The sequence below is a fragment of the Entelurus aequoreus genome, linkage group LG28 (genome assembly GCF_033978785.1).
Source record: "Entelurus aequoreus isolate RoL-2023_Sb linkage group LG28, RoL_Eaeq_v1.1, whole genome shotgun sequence".
NCBI classification, from domain to species: domain Eukaryota; kingdom Metazoa; phylum Chordata; class Actinopteri; order Syngnathiformes; family Syngnathidae; genus Entelurus; species Entelurus aequoreus.
The window spans coordinates 31,458,880-31,478,432 of NC_084758.1; the positions used below are offsets into that span (position 1 = coordinate 31,458,880).

At 38.7% G+C, this 19,553-nt stretch overlaps 1 protein-coding gene across 1 annotated transcript in view; it reads right to left on the minus strand.

The window, feature by feature from the left end:
* The window catches only part of si:dkey-237h12.3 (teneurin-3), a 581,230-nt gene that overhangs the window by 205,283 nt on the left and 356,394 nt on the right, over positions 1-19,553 (minus strand). The window contains 2 exon segments of the mRNA XM_062039678.1: positions 2,212-2,313; positions 5,855-6,062. Coding sequence (XP_061895662.1) covers positions 2,212-2,313; positions 5,855-6,062 — 310 coding nt within the window.

Consider the following 19,553-nt stretch of genomic DNA (forward strand, 5'->3'; position numbering starts at 1 on the left):
TGGACTAGCTCGCTCACTGCACGTGCTGCAGAGTCCTTTAATTTATAGCTTTCAACCGGAAGTACAAGTTCCGTCTTCTAGCCGTCAGGTGCATTTTTACTTGAAAAATAAAACAATTCATATTTGATCATCTGTTTTGGAAACATTTAAAGTATGTAAATAAACATCTACAAAATATTTATTTGTAAATAACTCATTTCACAATATATATATACACTATATTGCCAAAAGTATTTCGCCACCCATCCAAATGATGAGAATCAGGTGTCCTAATCACTTGGCCTGCCCACAGGTGTATAAAATCAAGCACTTAGGCATGGAGACTGTTTCTACAAACATTTGTGAAAGAATGGGCCGCTCTCAGTGATTTCCAGCGTGCCACTGTCATAGGATGCCACCTGTGCAACTAATCCAGTCGTGAAATTTCCTCGCTCCTAAATATTCCAAAGTCAACTTTATTATAAGAAAAGTGAAGAGTTTGGGAACAACAGCAACTAATTTCACAACGTATATATCTGAGGCTTATAGTCTATATCAGGGGTCACCAACCTTTTTGAAACCAAGAGCTACTTCTTGGGTACTGATTAATGCGAAGGGCTACCAGTTTGATACACACTTAAATAAATTGCCAGAAATAGCCAATTTGCTCAGTTTACCTTTAACTCTATGTTATTATTAATAATTAATGATATTTACACTTAATTGAACGGTTTAAAAGGGGAGAAAACACGAAAAAAATGACAATTACATTTTGAAACATAGTTTATCTTCAATTTCGACTCTTTAAAATTCAAAATTCAACCGAAAAAAAGAAGAGAAAAACTAGCTAATTTGAATCTTTTTGAAAAAATTAAAAAAAAAAATTTATGGAACATCATTAGTAATTTTTCCTGATTAAGATTAATTTTAGAATTTTGATGACATGTTTTAAATAGGTTAAAATCCAATCTACACTTTGTTAGAATATATAACAAATTGGACCAAGCTATATTTCTAACAAAGACAAATCATTATTTCTTCTAGATTTTCCAGAACAAAAATTTTAAAAGAAATTCAAAACACTTTGAAATAAGATTTAAATTTGATTCTACAGATTTTCTAGATTTGCCAGAATATTTTTTTTGAATTTTAATCATAATAAGTTTGAAGAAATATTTCACAAATATTCTTCGTCGAAAAAACTGAAGCTAAAATGAAGAATTAAATTACAATTTATTTATTATTCTTTACAATAAAAATAAAAAAATTTACTAGAACATTGATTTAAATTGTCAGGAAAGAAGAGGAAGGAATTTAAAAGGTAAAAAGGTACATGTGTTTAAAAATCCCAAAATCATTTTTAAGGTTGTATTTTTTCTCTAAAATTGTCTTTCTGAAAGTTATAAGAAGCAAAGTAAAAAAATTAATGAATTTATTTAAACAAGTGAAGACCAAGTCTTTAAAATATTTTCTTGGATTTTCAAATTCTATTTGAGTTTTGTCTCTCTTAGAATTAAAAATGTCGAGCAAAGCGAGACCAGCTTGCTAGTACATAAATCAAATTTAAAAAATAGAGGCAGCTCACTGGTAAGTGCTGCTATTTGAGCTATTTTTAGAACAGGCCAGCGGGCTACTCATCTGGTCCTTACGGGCTACCTGGTGCCCGCGGGCACCGCGTTGGTGACCCCTGGTCTATATATATATTGCTTTTTTTTAGTGGGTGCGGCTGATATATAGTCTTTAGTCCGGAAAGTATGGTATTTGGAACAATAATATTTGTATGTACTTATATTTCCTAAAAACCTTCAAGAGCATCCATTTCCCCAAAACCTGGGCCTGGTAAATGATATGAGTATAATAACAATTGATGAGAAATGCCAATATTTGGAAGCTAATTAAATGATCAAACAAAGTGTTGGCGATGAAGCCAAAGTCAATAGTGTTTATATCCTCCGGTGGCCACAAATGATGTCGCCTGTCGTGCAGCAGATGACAATCTAGCAGACGTTGCACCAGCGCATCATAAACAGCCACATTTCCATCTTTTAAATCCAACATAAATCTTGATTTTAAGAGTGCGAGGAGTTCATAGATCACAGCTGTGGAAAAAGAGCGGGGTCCACCGTGGTTAGCGGCAGAAGTACGTCTTTTTTTTTTGGCGTGACGATGGGGGTGAACGTTGGAAGTAATAAGCTAACCGAGCAGCAAAGTAGGAGAAAAGTGGATAATTACCTCTGGAACAGTACGGCCCGATGAATCCCGCGAAGCAGTGACAGGATCCCGCGACGCACTCCCCGTTCCCGTAGCAGTTGTGTGCGCACTCGCTGACAGACTCTGCGGGAAGTCAAACTATTAATAACGCATCACACTGTCACACTGCTGCAAATCTGGGAGATCTCTCCAAAGTAACTTCTGACAAGTGCACATTTCATAAAGTGCTGGGAGACAGTGCTGCATCCAACCTTTACTCCTTTCCTTTTTAAATAAGCCTTTTTTTTTTGCGGAAGGCAATTGGTGTCCATTGCACTCAGGCTTAAGCCTCCATAACATGTCTGCTACAGCTATCTGCGCCACGTCAAATAGAAGCCACAAAGCGTTTGAAATTAGCCCAAATAATTCCATTTCCTTGACACATATTCCCTTTTTCCAGCCTTCCATGGCGCCCTGGTTGATCAAGCCAACACGAGGCAAGCGATCTCTTGAGTATTCGCGGCTTCCAATCCTCTCTGACTTGAAGTTAATCTGACACATCCGACACAAAGAGCTTGTGCGCACTCAACAGACCATCGCTCATCAGGGACAACATCCCTCCATCCCTCAAACCCCAAAAGGCCAAAGCCTTCATTTTGATAAGTGAAGAGGGCAAACTTTGTTGTTATTACTCTGGATTGTATTGGATGTTCCTCTAGGTGAAGTCGGACCCGGGCAATTTTCACCTGGCACGTCGATACCTTCATATTCGGCGGGGGCAATCAATGAAAGTCCCTCAAAGGAAATAGAAAAGAAGGAGAAATGTTATCTCAGCCCTTTTTTCCCCCACCTCAAAAACCTCAAAATTAAAGCACGTCCAAATCTAGCAAAGTTTCTGGTTGGAAGGATCAATGCCCATGCATGGCTACTATCATAGTCATCCACTATCCTCCAAAGAACACAGCCTCAAGGTTGCTCAAAGTCGGAAAAGATCGACTTGTTTGCGAAGCAGGCGAGATTTTTCATCCCTAATCCAAACAGTCTATGTTTGATCTTGCAGGCGAAGCTTGAAATTGGAAACTCGACAACAAACCGTCAGGAACTCTTCGGATTTTTGAAAAGTTAGCCCAAGAGTTCATGCTGACGTTGCAATGTGCATGCACGGCCAGTAGTTCCTTTGCATACCGTCGTTTTCGTCAGTCAAGACTTTGGCTATGGTCAAACCGCAATTGTGATTGTTTTGTAAAATCCGATCTTTAAATGTAGTCGTTCACGTAAAAATATGCGACGTCTAATGTAGGCTTTGCTAAGGTTGCCACCCGGCCACTACAACACCGCGACTACGTGGAAATACTTCATCACATCCTGGGTCGTTCCTCTAAACCAGGGGTCGCCGACCCGTTTGATCTTGCAGGCGAAGCTTGAAATTGGAAACTCGACAACAAACCGTCAGGAACTCTTTGGATTTTTAAAAAAGTTAGCCCAAGAGTTCATGCTGACGTTGCAATGTGCATGTGAGGCCAGTAGTTGGCGACGTCCCTTTGCATACAGTCGTTTTCGTCAGTCAAGATTTTGGCTACGATCACACTGCAGGGGAGGGTGTACAATTCGGATTTTTTTGTCAAATCCGATCTTTAAATGTAGTCGTTCACGTTACAAAAAATATGCGACGTCTAATGTAGGCATTGCTAAGGTTGTCACCCGGCCACTACAACACCGCGACTACGTGGAAATACTTCATCACATCCTGGGTCGTTCCTCTAAACCAGGGGTCGCCGACCCGTTTGATCATGCAGGCGAAGCTTGAAATTGGAAACTCGACAACAAACCGTCAGGAACTCTTCGGATTTTTGAAAAGTTAGCCCAAGAGTTCATGCTGACGTTGCAATGTGCATGCAAGGCCAGTAGTTCCTTTGCATACCGTCGTTTTCGTCAGTCAAGACTTTGGCTATGTACAAACCGCAATTCTGATTGTTTTGTAAAATCCGATCTTTAAATGTAGTCGTTCACGTTACAAAAAATATGCGACGTCTAATGTAGTCATTGCTATGGTTGTCACCCGGCCACTACACAACACCGCAACTACGTGGAAATACTTCATCACATCCTGGGTCGTTCCTCTAAACCAGGGGTCGCCGACCCGTCGATCACGATCTACCAGTCGATCTTTGGGACCCCACCATGAAAAACTGACATCAGTACGTGACAACCCCACCCAGGGAGTGACACAGACTCGCATCCAGGCAAGCATTTTAACCCGTGAACACGCACGCACGCCTATGTCTCTCAATCCCCAGCCTCTCATCCCGCGTCTTTCGACACTGCGGCCACACCCCCCGCCCCCATCAAGAACAGCCACCCGCTACACCCACTCGTTTCTCAAACGCGCATTTCCTGACATGCTCAAAAATCATAGAGCTGCAACAATGCATTAAGGCTGATTGTTGCAACAAATCGGACATTTTCCAACACCCTCAACCACAAGTCCACGACCATCATCGCTGACAAGCCAAATACTAGAGTCTGTGAACATTGCTCCAAAGTACGGGTGTTGTGTTGATTCATTGTGAATAGTCGGTCTCAGTTCCTGGCGCATTTGTGGCAATTTTAGGGATTTTGTGAAATCAAAGTCAACATTTTAATTATTGCATGTAAAAGATTTCAAAGGAAGAGAGCAAGCGTTTTGTGTCTCGCAGTTTGTGGAACATTTACTGGATGTCTGCTATGAAGAGCAAGTGGCGATTGCCTACTTCATACTTGCCAACCCTCCCGTTTTTAGCGGGAGAATCCCGATATTCAGCGCCTCTCCCGACAACCTCCCGGCAGAGATTTTCTCCCGACAAACTCCCGGTATTCAGCCGGAGCTGGAGGCCACGCCCCCTCCAGCTCAATGCGGACCTGAGACTGAGTGGGGACAGCCTGTTCTCACGTCCGCTTTCCCACAAAATAAACAGCTTGCCTGCCCAAAGACGTCATAACATCTAGGGCTTTTATAGAGTGCACAACTGCGCACACAACAAGGAGACGAAGCAGAAGAACGAGGAAATTACAGACATGGCGGCCGAAATGATATACTCATCATGAACGGAGAAGTTAAGCAGGACACTACTGCCATCTAATGGATAGCCACTGGAACACTGAAATTCAAGTATTTTTTTTTTTTCTATGTAAATAAAATAAAAAAATAAAAAAAAATATATAGCTAGAATTCACTGAAAGTCAAGTATTTCATACACACATATATATATATATATATATATATATATATATATATATATATATATATATATATATATATATATATATATATATATATATATATATATATATGAAATATATATGAAATATATATGAAATACTCGAGTTGGTGAATTCTAGCTGTAAATAACCACGCCCCCCGCCCCCACCCCCGACCAAGCACACACACACACACACACACACACACACACCCCCCCCACCTCCCGATATTGGAGGTCTCAAGGTTGGCAAGTATGACCTACTTTGGTGAAGATTGTTGACGCTATACAAATCTGATTTACATCCACATACAAAAGAAACCTTGGTCAGATTTGATTAAAAAAAAGCAGAATTGCAAAGTTCACATTGACCTGAAATATGTTAAATACAGGTGAAATATGGAGGAAGAAAATGACCTGCACTCTGAACAAGGCTATTTTCATCCTACCCTGGATGATGGTGTTGTAGGACACCGCCTCCACGCTGCGTCCGTCGTTGTAAAAGGCCAGGTGCCACACCCCCGAGTCCAGGTACTGGATGAAGCCCGCCTGGTGGACGACGACCTGGTTTTCTGGTCGGGCTCTCTCCGCTTCGCTCTGAGCGCGATGTTCTTTAGCGATGAGCCGGCTGCCGTCCAAGAGCTCCACAAAGTCGTACTGCAGAACACACAAAAAGTCCCGGCAAGGGCAGATTATTAAATATGTTGTCATTTAATTAAACACTGTCAGTACTGAACTACTTCATTAACTTTTTTTTAGGAATACTGGTTAGTTTTCACTTTGGTTCATTCAAAATGCAAAACATAAAACTGCTTAACTTTTGTCTGAACCACTTGTCTTCGTCTTTGTCGTATCCACACTTTTGCCACTGAGGAGACTTCCAAGCACTGGCTTCTCCTTGGCACCGTTGCAAGCCATGACCCCCGCTAGTCAAAGGCGAGCTGCACTGCGATTATATCAGGTGTGCGGATGGGTAAAGGATTCGGTACTTTTTAAGTACTGACCAAATTCTGATTCATGCAAAATCAAACGGTACCATATTTGCATGTGATGTCATGTCACGTTGCAGACCCAGCACCATTTACAAGGGTCATATGAAGATTTTTTTTCTAAATGTAAACAACATCCTTGTGGTCTACATCAGTGGTCCCCAACCACCGGTTCCAGTCCGTGACGCATTTGCTACCGGGCCGTAGAGAAACATTAAATAATTTATAAAGGACTGCATTTTCTCCGACTTAACTTTGGCCTGTCCCAGTCATGGCTGCCAGCAGAGGGCCGCTTGTCACAGTAAATAATTAATAAATTTGCCTATTAATTTTAAATATTTTAAAAATAATTTAAAAAAATCTGCGGATATATGGGAAATTCCCATTTAAATCAATGGGGCATTCTTCAAAGTTCCACAATTCCCACATTTTCCATCTGATTCAAACTGTTCCAACGTCAAAATATTCAACCTGTTTAGGAATTGTGTGCTCTACTTTGACAATTCTAAAAAAACAATCCAGGATTTCTGTTCAACCTCAGCATTGGAGCATTCACACGCAATTCCTTCCGGAATTGCCTCATCTAGTTTTCAGGTAATGTTACCTTTACAGTCAATGAATGTAGAAGTAGCAAGCTTGCAGATGGTTAATAAAGATTGTATTTGTTTTAAAAATGTAAATAATCCCCGAGATGCTGAGTGGATTATGCTGGTGGCTTTAATTAGAGTTATATTAACTCAGTATGCCGTAGCTATAGTTCTTATTTAGAAGGTGCTGGTGCAATAGACCAGTGTTTTTCAACCCTTTTTGAGCCGAGGCACATTTTTTTCATTGAAAAAATCCGGAGGCACACCACCAGCAGAAAACATTAAGAAATGAAACTCAGCAGCCGATATTGACAATAAAAAGTCGTTGTCGCAATTGTTGGATATGACTTTAAAGCATAACCAAGCATGCATCACTATAGCTCTCTACATGTGTTTGTCATGTATGATGTATTTTGGTTATTTTTGTTTTGTGATGTGTAATGTCTATTGTTTAAATGTACGGCAGTGAAAATAAATTTCCCCACGGGGACCAATAAATCTATCTAATCTAATCTTGTCTCAAAGTAGGTGTACTGTCAATCAATCAATCAATGTTTATTTATACAGCCCTAAATCACAAGTGTCTCAAAGGGCTGCACAAGCCACAACGACATCCTCGGTACAGAGCCCACATAAGGGCAAGGAAAAACTCACAACCTGGTGGGACGTCGATGTGAATGACTATGAGAAACCTTGGAGAGGACCGCATATGTGGGTAACCACCTGTCACATCGCACCGTGACTTATTTGGGTTTTTTTGCCGTTTTCCTGTGTGTAGTGTTTTAGTTCTTGTCTTGCGCTCCTATTTTGGTGGCTTGTCCAGTTTTGTTGGTGTTTTCATGTAGCAGTTTCACGTCTTCCTTAAACGCTATTCCCCGCACCTGCTTTGTTTTAGCCATCAAGAATATATAAGTTGTTGCTATCCTTCTCTGTGGGGACATTGTTGAATGTCGTGTCATGTTCTGATGTACTTTGTGAACGCCGTCTTAGCTCCACAGTAAGTCTTTGCTGTCGTCCAGCATTTCTGTTTTTGTTTACTTTGTAGCCAGTTCAGTTTTTAGTTTTGTTCTGCATAGCCATCCGTAAGCTTCAATGCCTTTTCTTAGGGGCACTCACCGTTTGTTTATTTTTGGTTTAAGCATTATTAAGCATATTGTGATCCTGACAAACCATGTTCCCGACATCTACAAAGCAATTAGCTACCGGCTGCCACCTACTGATATGGAAGAGTATTACACGGTTACTCTGCCGAGCTCTAGAGAGCACAGACACTCAACAACGGCACATGATTTGCAGACTATAATTACTGGTTTGCAAAAAATATTTTTACCCCAAATAGGTGAAATTAAATAATCTCCCACGGCACACCAGGCTGTATCTCACAGCACTAGTGTGCGCCGCGGCGCAGTGGTTGAAAAACACTGCTTTATGGTCACGGCAGTAAAAAAAAAACCTTGAATTCTGCAGACATTGTCTTCTTTTTTTTCCTGTTGGCAACGCAGCAGCCTATATGTACCCCCGCCCCCGCGCAGACAAACATCGACTGACAAGACAAACAAGGAGTAATTCCTGCCTGGCGCAGTAATTGAAGAGGTGCATCCGCTCTCACAGCACACGGCGAACAGCTGGACCTCATTTGGACTTAAACTGCCGAGGAAAAACAGCGCGTCCCCAGACATGCTCGTATGGCCACAGTGGAGCGCGACAGATGCAGACGGAGGATCCCCTGCTTTTAGGAATTGTTCGCTACACAGATGAACTGAGCCCGCGGTGCCGACGCTAGCGTCGGCACAGACAAGCGAGGGCAGCTTGTGATGCACGCAAATCATGGCTGTTTGCTTTTTGAGAGCTCGGATTGGAAAGCGGCAGTCTCGCAGGGTTAACAACAATACCCGGCGTAAACAAACTAAACACTGACAAGAAGCGAGGACATCTTCGAACTGAAGCCGACGCCATGCCGTATGGTGGCGGCCTGCAACAGACACGGACGCCATGTTGTGTGTACAGTCTCAAAATAAGCCATTGTTACAATGACTCCAATCTGGTGTGTGGTACTCTTAGAGCAGGGGTGTCAAACTCAAATACAGAGTGGGCCAACATTTAAAACTGAACAAAGCCGCGGGCCAAGGTGGAACAAATTAACCTTTTAATAGGGATCCAAACAAGTTTTGCATTGAATGTTGAACAAGCAAGGCTTATATAACTTTATAATGACATGCAAAATCGAGTTTCAAATAATAATAATTAAAAAATATCAATGGCATATCAAATAAAATGTAAATAAAAATGTAATGCCTCTTTTCTATGTGCAGCCTTCTGAGGTAAATATCAAAATAAACTTTTTCCACAGGCTAATAATAAATTTGAAAATAAAATAACAATAATGAAAATACACCCCCGCTACCACCAACCCCCCCCCCCCCACACACACACACACACACACACACACACGCCTTGTAGCGTCCCGGAAGAGTTAGTGATGCAAAGGGTTCTGGGTATTTGTTCTGTTGTGTGGAGGCTGGAGTTTAGAATTAGCAAGTATTAGAATTAGTGGTGAATGCGGTGGCGGGCCAGCTGTAGTGTTAATTTGATATCGCCTCAAGGGCCAAGTGAAATTACACGGCGGGCCAAATTTGGCCCGCGGGCCAGAGTTTGACACCCATGTCTTAGAGGTTCTGCATTCGTACTAGGGCTGGGCGATATGGCCTTTTATTAATATCTCGATATTTTTAGGCCACAATATATATCAGGATATTTTGCCTTAGCCTTGAATGAACACTTGATGCATATAATCACAGCAGTATGATGATTCTATGTGTCTACATTAAAACATTCTTCTTCATACTGCATTATTATATATGCTCATTTTAAACTTTCATGCAGAGAGGGAAACCACAACTAAGGCAATTTACCAAAACTGTATTTATTAAACAGTTATTAAGCAGTGGGGTCTTAAAGTAAAGCTGCTGCTACTCCACATGGAGAGGAGCCAGATGATGTGGTTCGGGCAGCTGGTCAGGATGCCACCCGAACACCTCCCGAGGGAGGTGTTTCGGGCACGTCCAACCGGTAGGAGGGCACGGGGAAGACCCAGGACACGTTGGGAAGACTATGTCTCCCGGCTGGCCTGGGAACGCCTCGGGATCCCCCGGGAGGAGCTGGACAAAGTAGCTCGGAAGAGGGAAGTCTGGGCTTCTACGCTTAGGCTGCTGCCCCCGAGACCCAACCTCGGAGAAGCGGAAGAAAATGGATGGATGGATGGATGGAATTATGTTGTGCTAAAACATATAAAGTAAACAAATAATAATATGCTTCTAAACTGTCAATGAAATTCAAGTGCAAATGAAAATAAAGTCATAACTTTTGCGCTTAAACTTCTCTACGACTTTAGCTCCAGACTTATTTTGTTTGTTTGATATCGTCATTACTGCCACAAGTGGTGAAAAAGTCCATTACAACTGAGTACCACTGTGGTCCATACGGGCCACAGCTGAGAAACAGAAATGTTTCGGGCAGCCCTCTAGGGGTCGCCCTGTGGTTAAGAAACACTGGTCTAGTGGAGTCATTTTCAAAAGGCTACATCTGCCAAAGCAAACTTATTTGTTTTACCTGCCACAAGACATTTTGAAAACGAACTTCGCAACTATAGGAGACGCTGTGGCTGACTGAAAATAGGTGTTGATTGGAGCATTTGTTGTAATCCTGTTAAAGTATGTTTGGCTTTACTTTGTAATCAATACGCACCACTCCGTCTATTGTCATTCATTTTCATTTCATTTCATTTTCATGTTTATTTCGAATATGTAGACAAAACAAAAACAACTAATTTTGAAAAACAAAAAACAAAAAAGCCATTCAAGAATGAATAACAAAAAGAATAATAATAATAGTAATAATAAAAAGCAAAAGAAACAAGAAATGAAAATAAACATTAATGTAAACATATCCGAAAAGGAGTGAGAAGAAGTAAAAACTTATGTACTCCCACCCCTCTTATTACTTACTGTATGTTTAATAATAATAATAATAGTATATAAAAATGTTATGTCATATAAATACATATATATATATATATATATATATATATACATATATATATATATATATATATATACATATATATATATATATATATACATATATATATATATATATATATATATATATATATATATATATATATATATATATATATATATATATATATACATGTATATCTACAACACACATTTAACAAGAAACTATGAATGTGACACAACAGCGTGTATACATAGTATACATATACATACACATACAAACCCACTGACTCTTAGTGCAGTTCACTATATCCTGTGAACAATATATTTTTGTACATTCTTTTAAAAACATTGATGCTTGGACTTTGCTTATGTACTTCGCTCAGATTGTTCCACAACTTGACACTTGACATTGTAGCCTTTCTTCTTTTATTGCTATGAAAATAACTCAAATCAAAACAGTAGTGAGGTTGTAAACAACTGTGGACAATTAAAACGTGGCAGACAAGAAGACATCCAATCAGATACTACTGTATACGTGCAGGACTGCAGTGCCTATACATCTGTGGACAACAATACCTCATGATTGGAGACTAAATTTAGATCCAGGTAATGATCCTTGGAAGGTTTCTAGTTCCTGTGGTTAAAATGTGCCTTTGGAGACCAATAATGAGGCCTACAGGGTACATTTGTGAAGATTGTAGTACCTTAAAGGACGGAAAATGACTCCTTCAGGAACCCTAACTCTGACAGTGTTAAAAAGAGTCGGTAGGCTGCAAATACTGACTGAACTCACACAATTGATGACAAGACGCGAGACCGGTCGCAGTGTTTTGTAGTTTAACATAGCCAAGAAGCCTCTCATCACGCTTGATATGGAAAACACAGAGTATGACAAATTCATAGCTATAGGCTCCACTCATTCAACACATCTAGTTACCAAAACCGCTACTTTTGTGGTTTCCAAGCCAAGTTCTTTCAGCCAACTCGATGCAGACTAAGCTGTCATCATACAGTAAAAACGGATAGACGAGTGGATGCCCGTTGGAGGAGGCAGTTATCTACTGAAAGCCACTAGAACCAAGAGTTCAGATGATCCTTAGATCAAACTTCCCACTGTTCAAATTCAATAAGAGGCCTATCTTACTCCACTGTTTCCCACACATTTATTTATTTGTGGCGGCCCGCCACCAAAGAATTACGTCCGCCACAAATAGATTTTTTGCCTTTTTTTTTTTTTTTGTGTCCTATCCAGCTTCTCAGGCGAATCATATAGCAGATGTAGATGCCCATATCGGCTGTTCAGATTTACTTTACAAAAGAGAAGTGTAGGATACTTCTCTTGTTGCCTTATTTGTATTTGACTTTATTACATGTATTTATATTAACATTTGGTGCAGCCGGGCCGGAGCAGGAGGGGATAGAAAGAGAGAAAAAAGAAGACAGAGGGGGGAATTGTGGGGACAAGAGGGGGATTAGACAGAGAGACAAAAACAACAACAGCAAACACAACAACAACAACAACAATAGAACAACATCAGCACATACGACATGTACAAATATGATGGTAAAAGTAATAGCAAATAAGCAGTTAGCGAAAATAAAAAACAATACAGAAATGACAATGAGCATTATTACACTACAAATGGAGCAATACAAATACCAAAAGAAATGGCGCTATTGATAATGAACAATACCAATACTTTACCTTTATTATCAACAATACAATTGTTCAAATGCAACAATACATATACGTAATGATAACTTGAGATACGAAAAAATGCAGAAAAATGGAGGGGAAGAAAGAGAAGCAACCTACATTAACCTTGTAGATTGTTATAGTAACAATAGGTTAAGCTTTGTCAGTGTGCCATGTGTTATACCCAGTTTACCCTAGGGCAACAACGTTAATATATGTTTGATGAAACGTGATTATGTGCATGAGTGTATGTATGCATATGTACCTGTATATGTACAGTATGTGTATATGTGTGTTTGTACAGTGAATGTATATGTACAGTATGTGTATATTTGTTTGTACAGTGAATGTATATGTACAGTATGTGTATGTGTGTATATTTAGTATGCACTAATTAAAGGGGCAGAGCTTTAAGAGACATTTTAGCTTTTATATTTTATAAGATATATTTTTTGTAAGAACCACAATTAATAAATATATTTCAGTGAATAACTTCAAATCTGTATATAAATATGTACATAAAGTGTTGTAATTATATTGTAAAATGGATGGATGGATGGATGGATGGATGGATGGATGGACGTTTAAAACAAAACTGTTATTATTAATTAGTAAGTATACATTTTTTGAGCCTTTTTAGAGAAAATCATATCATTGTAGTAAATTATGCAAATTACTCAATGTCATCGCCACGCCCCCACCACCACGGGTATCTTGGCAGTTTATGGGAAACACTGTACTCCTACCTTAGAACACATCCTGTCATTGCAAGGAAGGAACTATAAAAAACACAGCAGACAACAGACTGCGAAGGCAAGTAGACTCGTGCTTATTATTTCTGAGGAGGACGAGCCACCGCCATCCTTAAAACTACTGAACAAACCTCGCCATCTGTTTAAAATGGACATGTGTTCCTTTGCCTCCTGGTGGCAAATAACGAATGCAGCTTTGAATTAATGTTACTCATCCTCGGAAGAACACAACAGCCCGCAGGGTTCATTGCTGAGGAATGTGGCAAACAAGGACCTGGTCCATCTTTTTGGCTGACTGTGGCATTAGGTGAAGTCAAGCCTTTGATTGCAGCAGGGGAGCAACAAAGAGGGGGAGTTGTGGAAATTAACCTGGCGGAAGTTGATTTCTTTGTGTTGCTGGCGGGAGGAGGAAGTAATAAAACAGTCCATCCCACAAGCTTAGAGCCTTCCGGTCCAGTGCCTTTGCCTCCATTAGGTGTTGTGAACACCCTCCCCCCTCCGGACCCTCAAACTCATCTCAGTCCAACAATAGCACAGGACAAAAGCAGCCTTTGGATTGAGTGACCTCCGTGTTGTGCTTAGTAAAAAGCAAGGTACGAATCCGTGAGCCAAAAAGCCAACTAAAGTCTGATCCTCTTGAGTTTTTTTGTGTTTTTTGAGGCGCCACAGACAGACACTCAATAGCAGGCGGGCCGTGTCTTTATTGGAAAGATGTGGGAAAGTGGTCCCTCTTAAATGTTGTCTCCGCTCGCTGGCGGTGAATGGGACGCTCAATACCTCTCCTGGTCTCTTTCGTGCTCAGTCGAGTAAACGCATTGATCTGTGGCCTTGCTACCTCAACACAATGCCGCTCCGAGGTGGCCACCATTGACACCTTGTCCAGCATTGACGCAAAGAGGCTGTGTCTTGTTAATTACTCCCCTTTCCTCTTTGATTTTTGCGTGTGTGCCTCTCTCGCCTTAAAAGTAGTAGTCCAGCTCACCTGCCCGACCGCTCGTCTCAATCAAAGAGCGGCTCCGCCGGCAAGCGTCGGCACTCGACTGAAGCGCTTCTTCACTCGGACAGAATGTCAACAAGGTGAAGCGAAGCGCTTTTTTTCGCTAGGAGCCATTGTCTGAGTGCTTCCGTGCAAGGATGGCGGATGTGCCATTGAAGTGGCACGTCAAGGCAGTTTTTGGAACACTTTGGTTGACAAATGGCTGACTTTTAGGAGGGCGGAAGGGATGTGAGTGATGGCAAATTGAGGCTGAGATGTAAAAGCTGTCGCTGAAAGTATCTTTGGTATTTTTATTTTTACACAGACTGATTCTTTATATGTCTCTTGCACTGGCTGCAGGGACAACATCTGTGGTCCAGAAGTGGGAGGACGGGTCCGTTTTTTGTTTGGAACAGAACAAATAATTTAACTTAAAAATAAATGTTTTCCCGTTTTTTAGTTTGATAATAAAAAACAAAAAACGGAAAATGTATCTTTCTCCATTATCCGAATGTATTTATGTAAAAAAAAAACAATTAAAATAAGATTTGAAATAACGAGTGGATAACGGTCCGTGTGTGTACATTATATTTCCAAATCTGAAACGCAAATCAAAAAACTAAATTAGGGCCTTTTTTTTATCTTTATTATATACGGCAGATTTGAAAACAAACAAAAAAGGGTTGATTTTCATTAAAATATTGCCATAAAATTTGACTTTGGGCTGTTTTCCTTTCAAGGATTTTTATTTTTCCAGTGAAACACAAAAATCGAAAAAAATGTGTTTATCTGTGTGATGACAAATTGAACCGGAAGCAGTATTTTAGCCTTTCCTTTGTGTTTAGCACAACGGTAACATCTTTGTTCAGCAGGAATCCTAAAAAAAACAGTTTCGGACCATTTTTTGTATTTCCATTTCTGAAACAAAAGTTGGACAAGTATTTAATGACACTTTTTTATATATAGGAATTAATAAGACTCCTGTTGAACAAATGTGTTACAGGTGTGCTAAAAACATGCTAAACGCAAAGGAAAGGCTAAAATACTGCTTACGGTTCAATTTGTCATCACACAGATAACCACAAAATGTTGCCAATTTTTTTGCATTTATCTAGAAAAATTCAAATCCATAAAAGCAAAACAGCACAAAATCCAATGTTATGGCAATATTTTAATGAAAATCAACACTTTGTTTTTTCTTTTTAAAAAAGAAATCTGCCATACAAATAAAAATCGAAAAACGGCCCTAATTTTATTTTTTGATTTGCGCTTCAGAATTGGAAATAGAATGAATGGAAGGTACACGGACCGTTATGGTCTGTGTACCTTCCATTCATTCGTTTTTCTATTTTTATTAAATATGGCAGAGTTTATAACAAATAAAAAAGGGATTATTTTCATTAAAATACTGCCATAAAATTGGATTTTGTGCTGTTGTCCATTTATGGATTTCTATTTTTCCAGATAAACACAAAAATTGAATACACGTTCATCCAAAATGCCAAAACGCTTGGTTATCTGTGTCAGTGGTTCTCAACCTTTTTTCAGTGATGTACCCCCGGCAAACTATTTTTTTATTCAAGTACCCCTTGAGCAGAGCAAAGCATTTTTGGTTGGAAAAAAAAGAGATAAAGAAGTAAACTACAGCACTATGTCATCAGTTTCTGATTTATTAGATTGTATAACAGTGCAAAATATTGCTCATTTGTAGTGGTCTTTCTTGAACTATTTGGAAAAATAAAAAATAAAAATAACTAAAAACTTGTTGAAAAATAAACAAGTGATTCAATTATAAATAAATATTTCTACACATAGAAGTAATCATCAACTTAAAGTGCCCTCTTTGGGGATTGTAATAGAGATCCATCTGGATTCATGAACTTCATTATAAAAAAAAATTCACAAAAAAATAAATCTTTAACATCAATATTTATGGAACATGTCCACAAAAAATCTAGCTGTCAACATTGAATATTGCATTGTTGCATTTCTTTTCACAGTTCTTTTTCACAGATATTTTAGTGAGGGTCAAACCATCATGGCATGGGGGAAACTCTGGGTTTATGGTAATGAATGGAATAGCCTACTTGATTTGATGTTCAGTTTATGAACTTACATTCATATTTTGTTGAAGTATTATTCAATAAATATATTTATAAAGGATTTTTGAATTGTTGCTATTTTTAGAATATTTAAAAAAAAATCTCACGTACCCCTTGGCATACCTTCAAGTACCCCCAGGGGTACGCGTACCCCCATTTGAAAACCACTGATCTGTGTGATGACAAATTGAACCAGAAGCAGGATTTTAGCTTTTCCTTTGCGTTTAACATGTTATTAGCATAACGGTAACATCTTTGTTCAGCAGGAGTCCTATTGTCGTTTTAAAAAAGTGTCATTAAATAGTTGTTCAACCTTTTGTTTCAGAAATTAAAATAGAAAACCTTCCGTTCATTCTATTTTGAATTCTTAAATGCAAATCAAAAAACTAATTTCGGACCATTTTTTTCTATTTTATATATATATACTGTATATATATTAGTTTTGTTTTTTTCAAATAGATTTTTGATATTTTTTAAACGATTATTAATTGTTACAAAAAAGAATCACGAGTCATTCAGAAATCTATTTTTGACACCCCTATCATTAGTACATTGTTTGACTTCTTTGATTTACCCACTTCGGGATTTATTTCCACATGCTAAAGGTTTAAAGTGTTGTACGTGCATGCAACTGTTTTAAATCACATTTTCCTCTAAGGTTATATTTCTTCTCTTTTGTTGAGAAGAACTGTTGCACATTTAAGAATCGCTTTACTTACCACTGTAATTACTGGACGACAATACTCTTCATTCAATGACTGCAAATAATGTAAAAACAAGAGTATAAAGAAGTCATACTGTTCCATTACCTTTGTTCATACTACTGTCACAAAAACTGCAGACACCTTAATATTTATTACTTCCTATACTGTATATACTGTGTATACTGTATATACTGTTATACTATTTGATATTGCGCTGGTACTGTATGTGACTACTGTACTTTTACTTGTACTGATACTTCTACCATAACTACTGGGACTTATTGTGCAACTTATTGTCTTGTAATTAATGTACATCAGAGCTATTCAAATTGTTGTATGTTTTGTATTTAGTGTATTAGATTCAGCAACTAGTGTTTGGATCCCACTCTACGCAATATCTGAAGAGCAGGGAAAAAAGCATTTCACTGTGGTGTACTCTGCATGTGACGAATAAAACCCTTGGACCTTGAACATTCTTTGGTAGCAGGTTATAGTTTGCTTTGTACATCATTTTAGCTGTTTGAAAATGCACCAAATAATTGAATTTAAATATGTTGATTCAATAAATAAAGGGTTTGAATGTCCTCTATATTGAACATTATGCATTATTATAACTGACCTCTTTTGTAAGATGGTTAGTGAATGAAGTGTACTTTTGTAGTTGTTTACTCATATTTCTATACAATAACTCAGATATGCTAACTCGAGCAGTAGAAAATATGAAGAGATGTTTGGTCCAGACCATATTTAGCTGGGTTCATTATTGAAATATCTCTTGCCACCTTGTGTAGGATATTTTTGACAGATTAGATTTCCAGTTCATTTTCTCATCTATTATCACACATAAAAATGTGATTTATTTTACTCTTTCAATGTCTACTCCGTCTATTTTTATTTGTGTTTGACTTTCTCTTCTACTGTTACCACATAGCATTATTTTATGATTGGAAAACAAATTGCTCAATCATGATTTTTGTACAAAATAACAAAAGTCAATTAATAACTTTGGTTTTTCAAGATTGCGTTATGATTTAGTTGAACGTTTACCTTGGAATTGAACCATGTCGGCTGGAACAAAAGACTAAAACGCGCTCTCAGGAAACGCGAACACTTTAGCTATAATTTGCATTCTTATTCCCTCAGCGCAAGTCTTTGTCAACAACATAACCACGTTTGAGTGGACTGGACTCCTCTTGCTTGGCTTTTTCATTCGCCTCACTTGTTTGTCATTCATATTTAGGGATGATACTCGAAACCGGTTTTCCCGGTTGTTTGATAAGAAAAGAACCGAATCCTCGGACTCGAATCCCTTTTTGAGAACCGGTACCCGTTATCGAGACCACTATAGTAAAGGAAAAGAGTTGATTCTTTATTCGAATCCCGTCCCGACCAGAAATGCTCCGTGGGACATCACAAGAAATGACGTCACGTAGCTCAGTCATTAGGCGCAGATAGCGAAAGCAGGAAAACAATGGACGGGAAAAAGCGCTCCAAGGTGTAATAAAGTTCAAAACAAAAGCTATAATCCATCGAATAACTTTACTGAGAGATATTAGCAGGGTAAAACACATGACGAACACTTTTACGACCAACCGGAAACATAGCAACCAGGCTAGCAACGCACCTTCTTTACGGCAGCTTTCGCAACGTTCTTAAAGCAACCGCAGCACATACATATATATACAACATATCTCCCTTTTTTAACTTTTGTTTTTCTTTCCTTGTAAACAAAACAAAATCACACTGTATATGTGTTGTCGGTCTAATTATAAATAATGCAGACGAGGCGTGTTGGCTGAGTTCTTGACGTTTACTTTCACAGCGTGGCAACATGCAACACTTTTCGGGGCTACCGCGCATGCTCGTAACTCCCGTTGCATGCTGGGTAGTGTAGTTGTTATATTCTCTAGCTCATAACATTTTCCCCCCTATAAAGAAATAATGGTAACTCAATAAAGTGTATTTCTTTTTTTAGCTTTAACTTTTCATTTTTTAGCATTGTAACCACATTTGCAAACAACTTTTCTCTTCATAGAATTTTCTTTCAATAAAGAAATAAAGTGCAAAAATGTCAAAGCATCATAACAAACAGTTATGTCAAATAGCAGCAGAATTGCACTTTTTGGAGAGCTGTATTATTTTCAGTTTTGTGCCCAAGGGACTGATTTTATTTAACACTATATTATTATTTATACACCTGTAGTGATCACAGAGACAGCTTGTTTTTGTGTTACTGTATATATTTGTTTCTCTGAAAAATCCCACTTAATATACTTTGGGTAACAACAGTCAATATTTATTTATTTTATTTTATTTTTTTAGG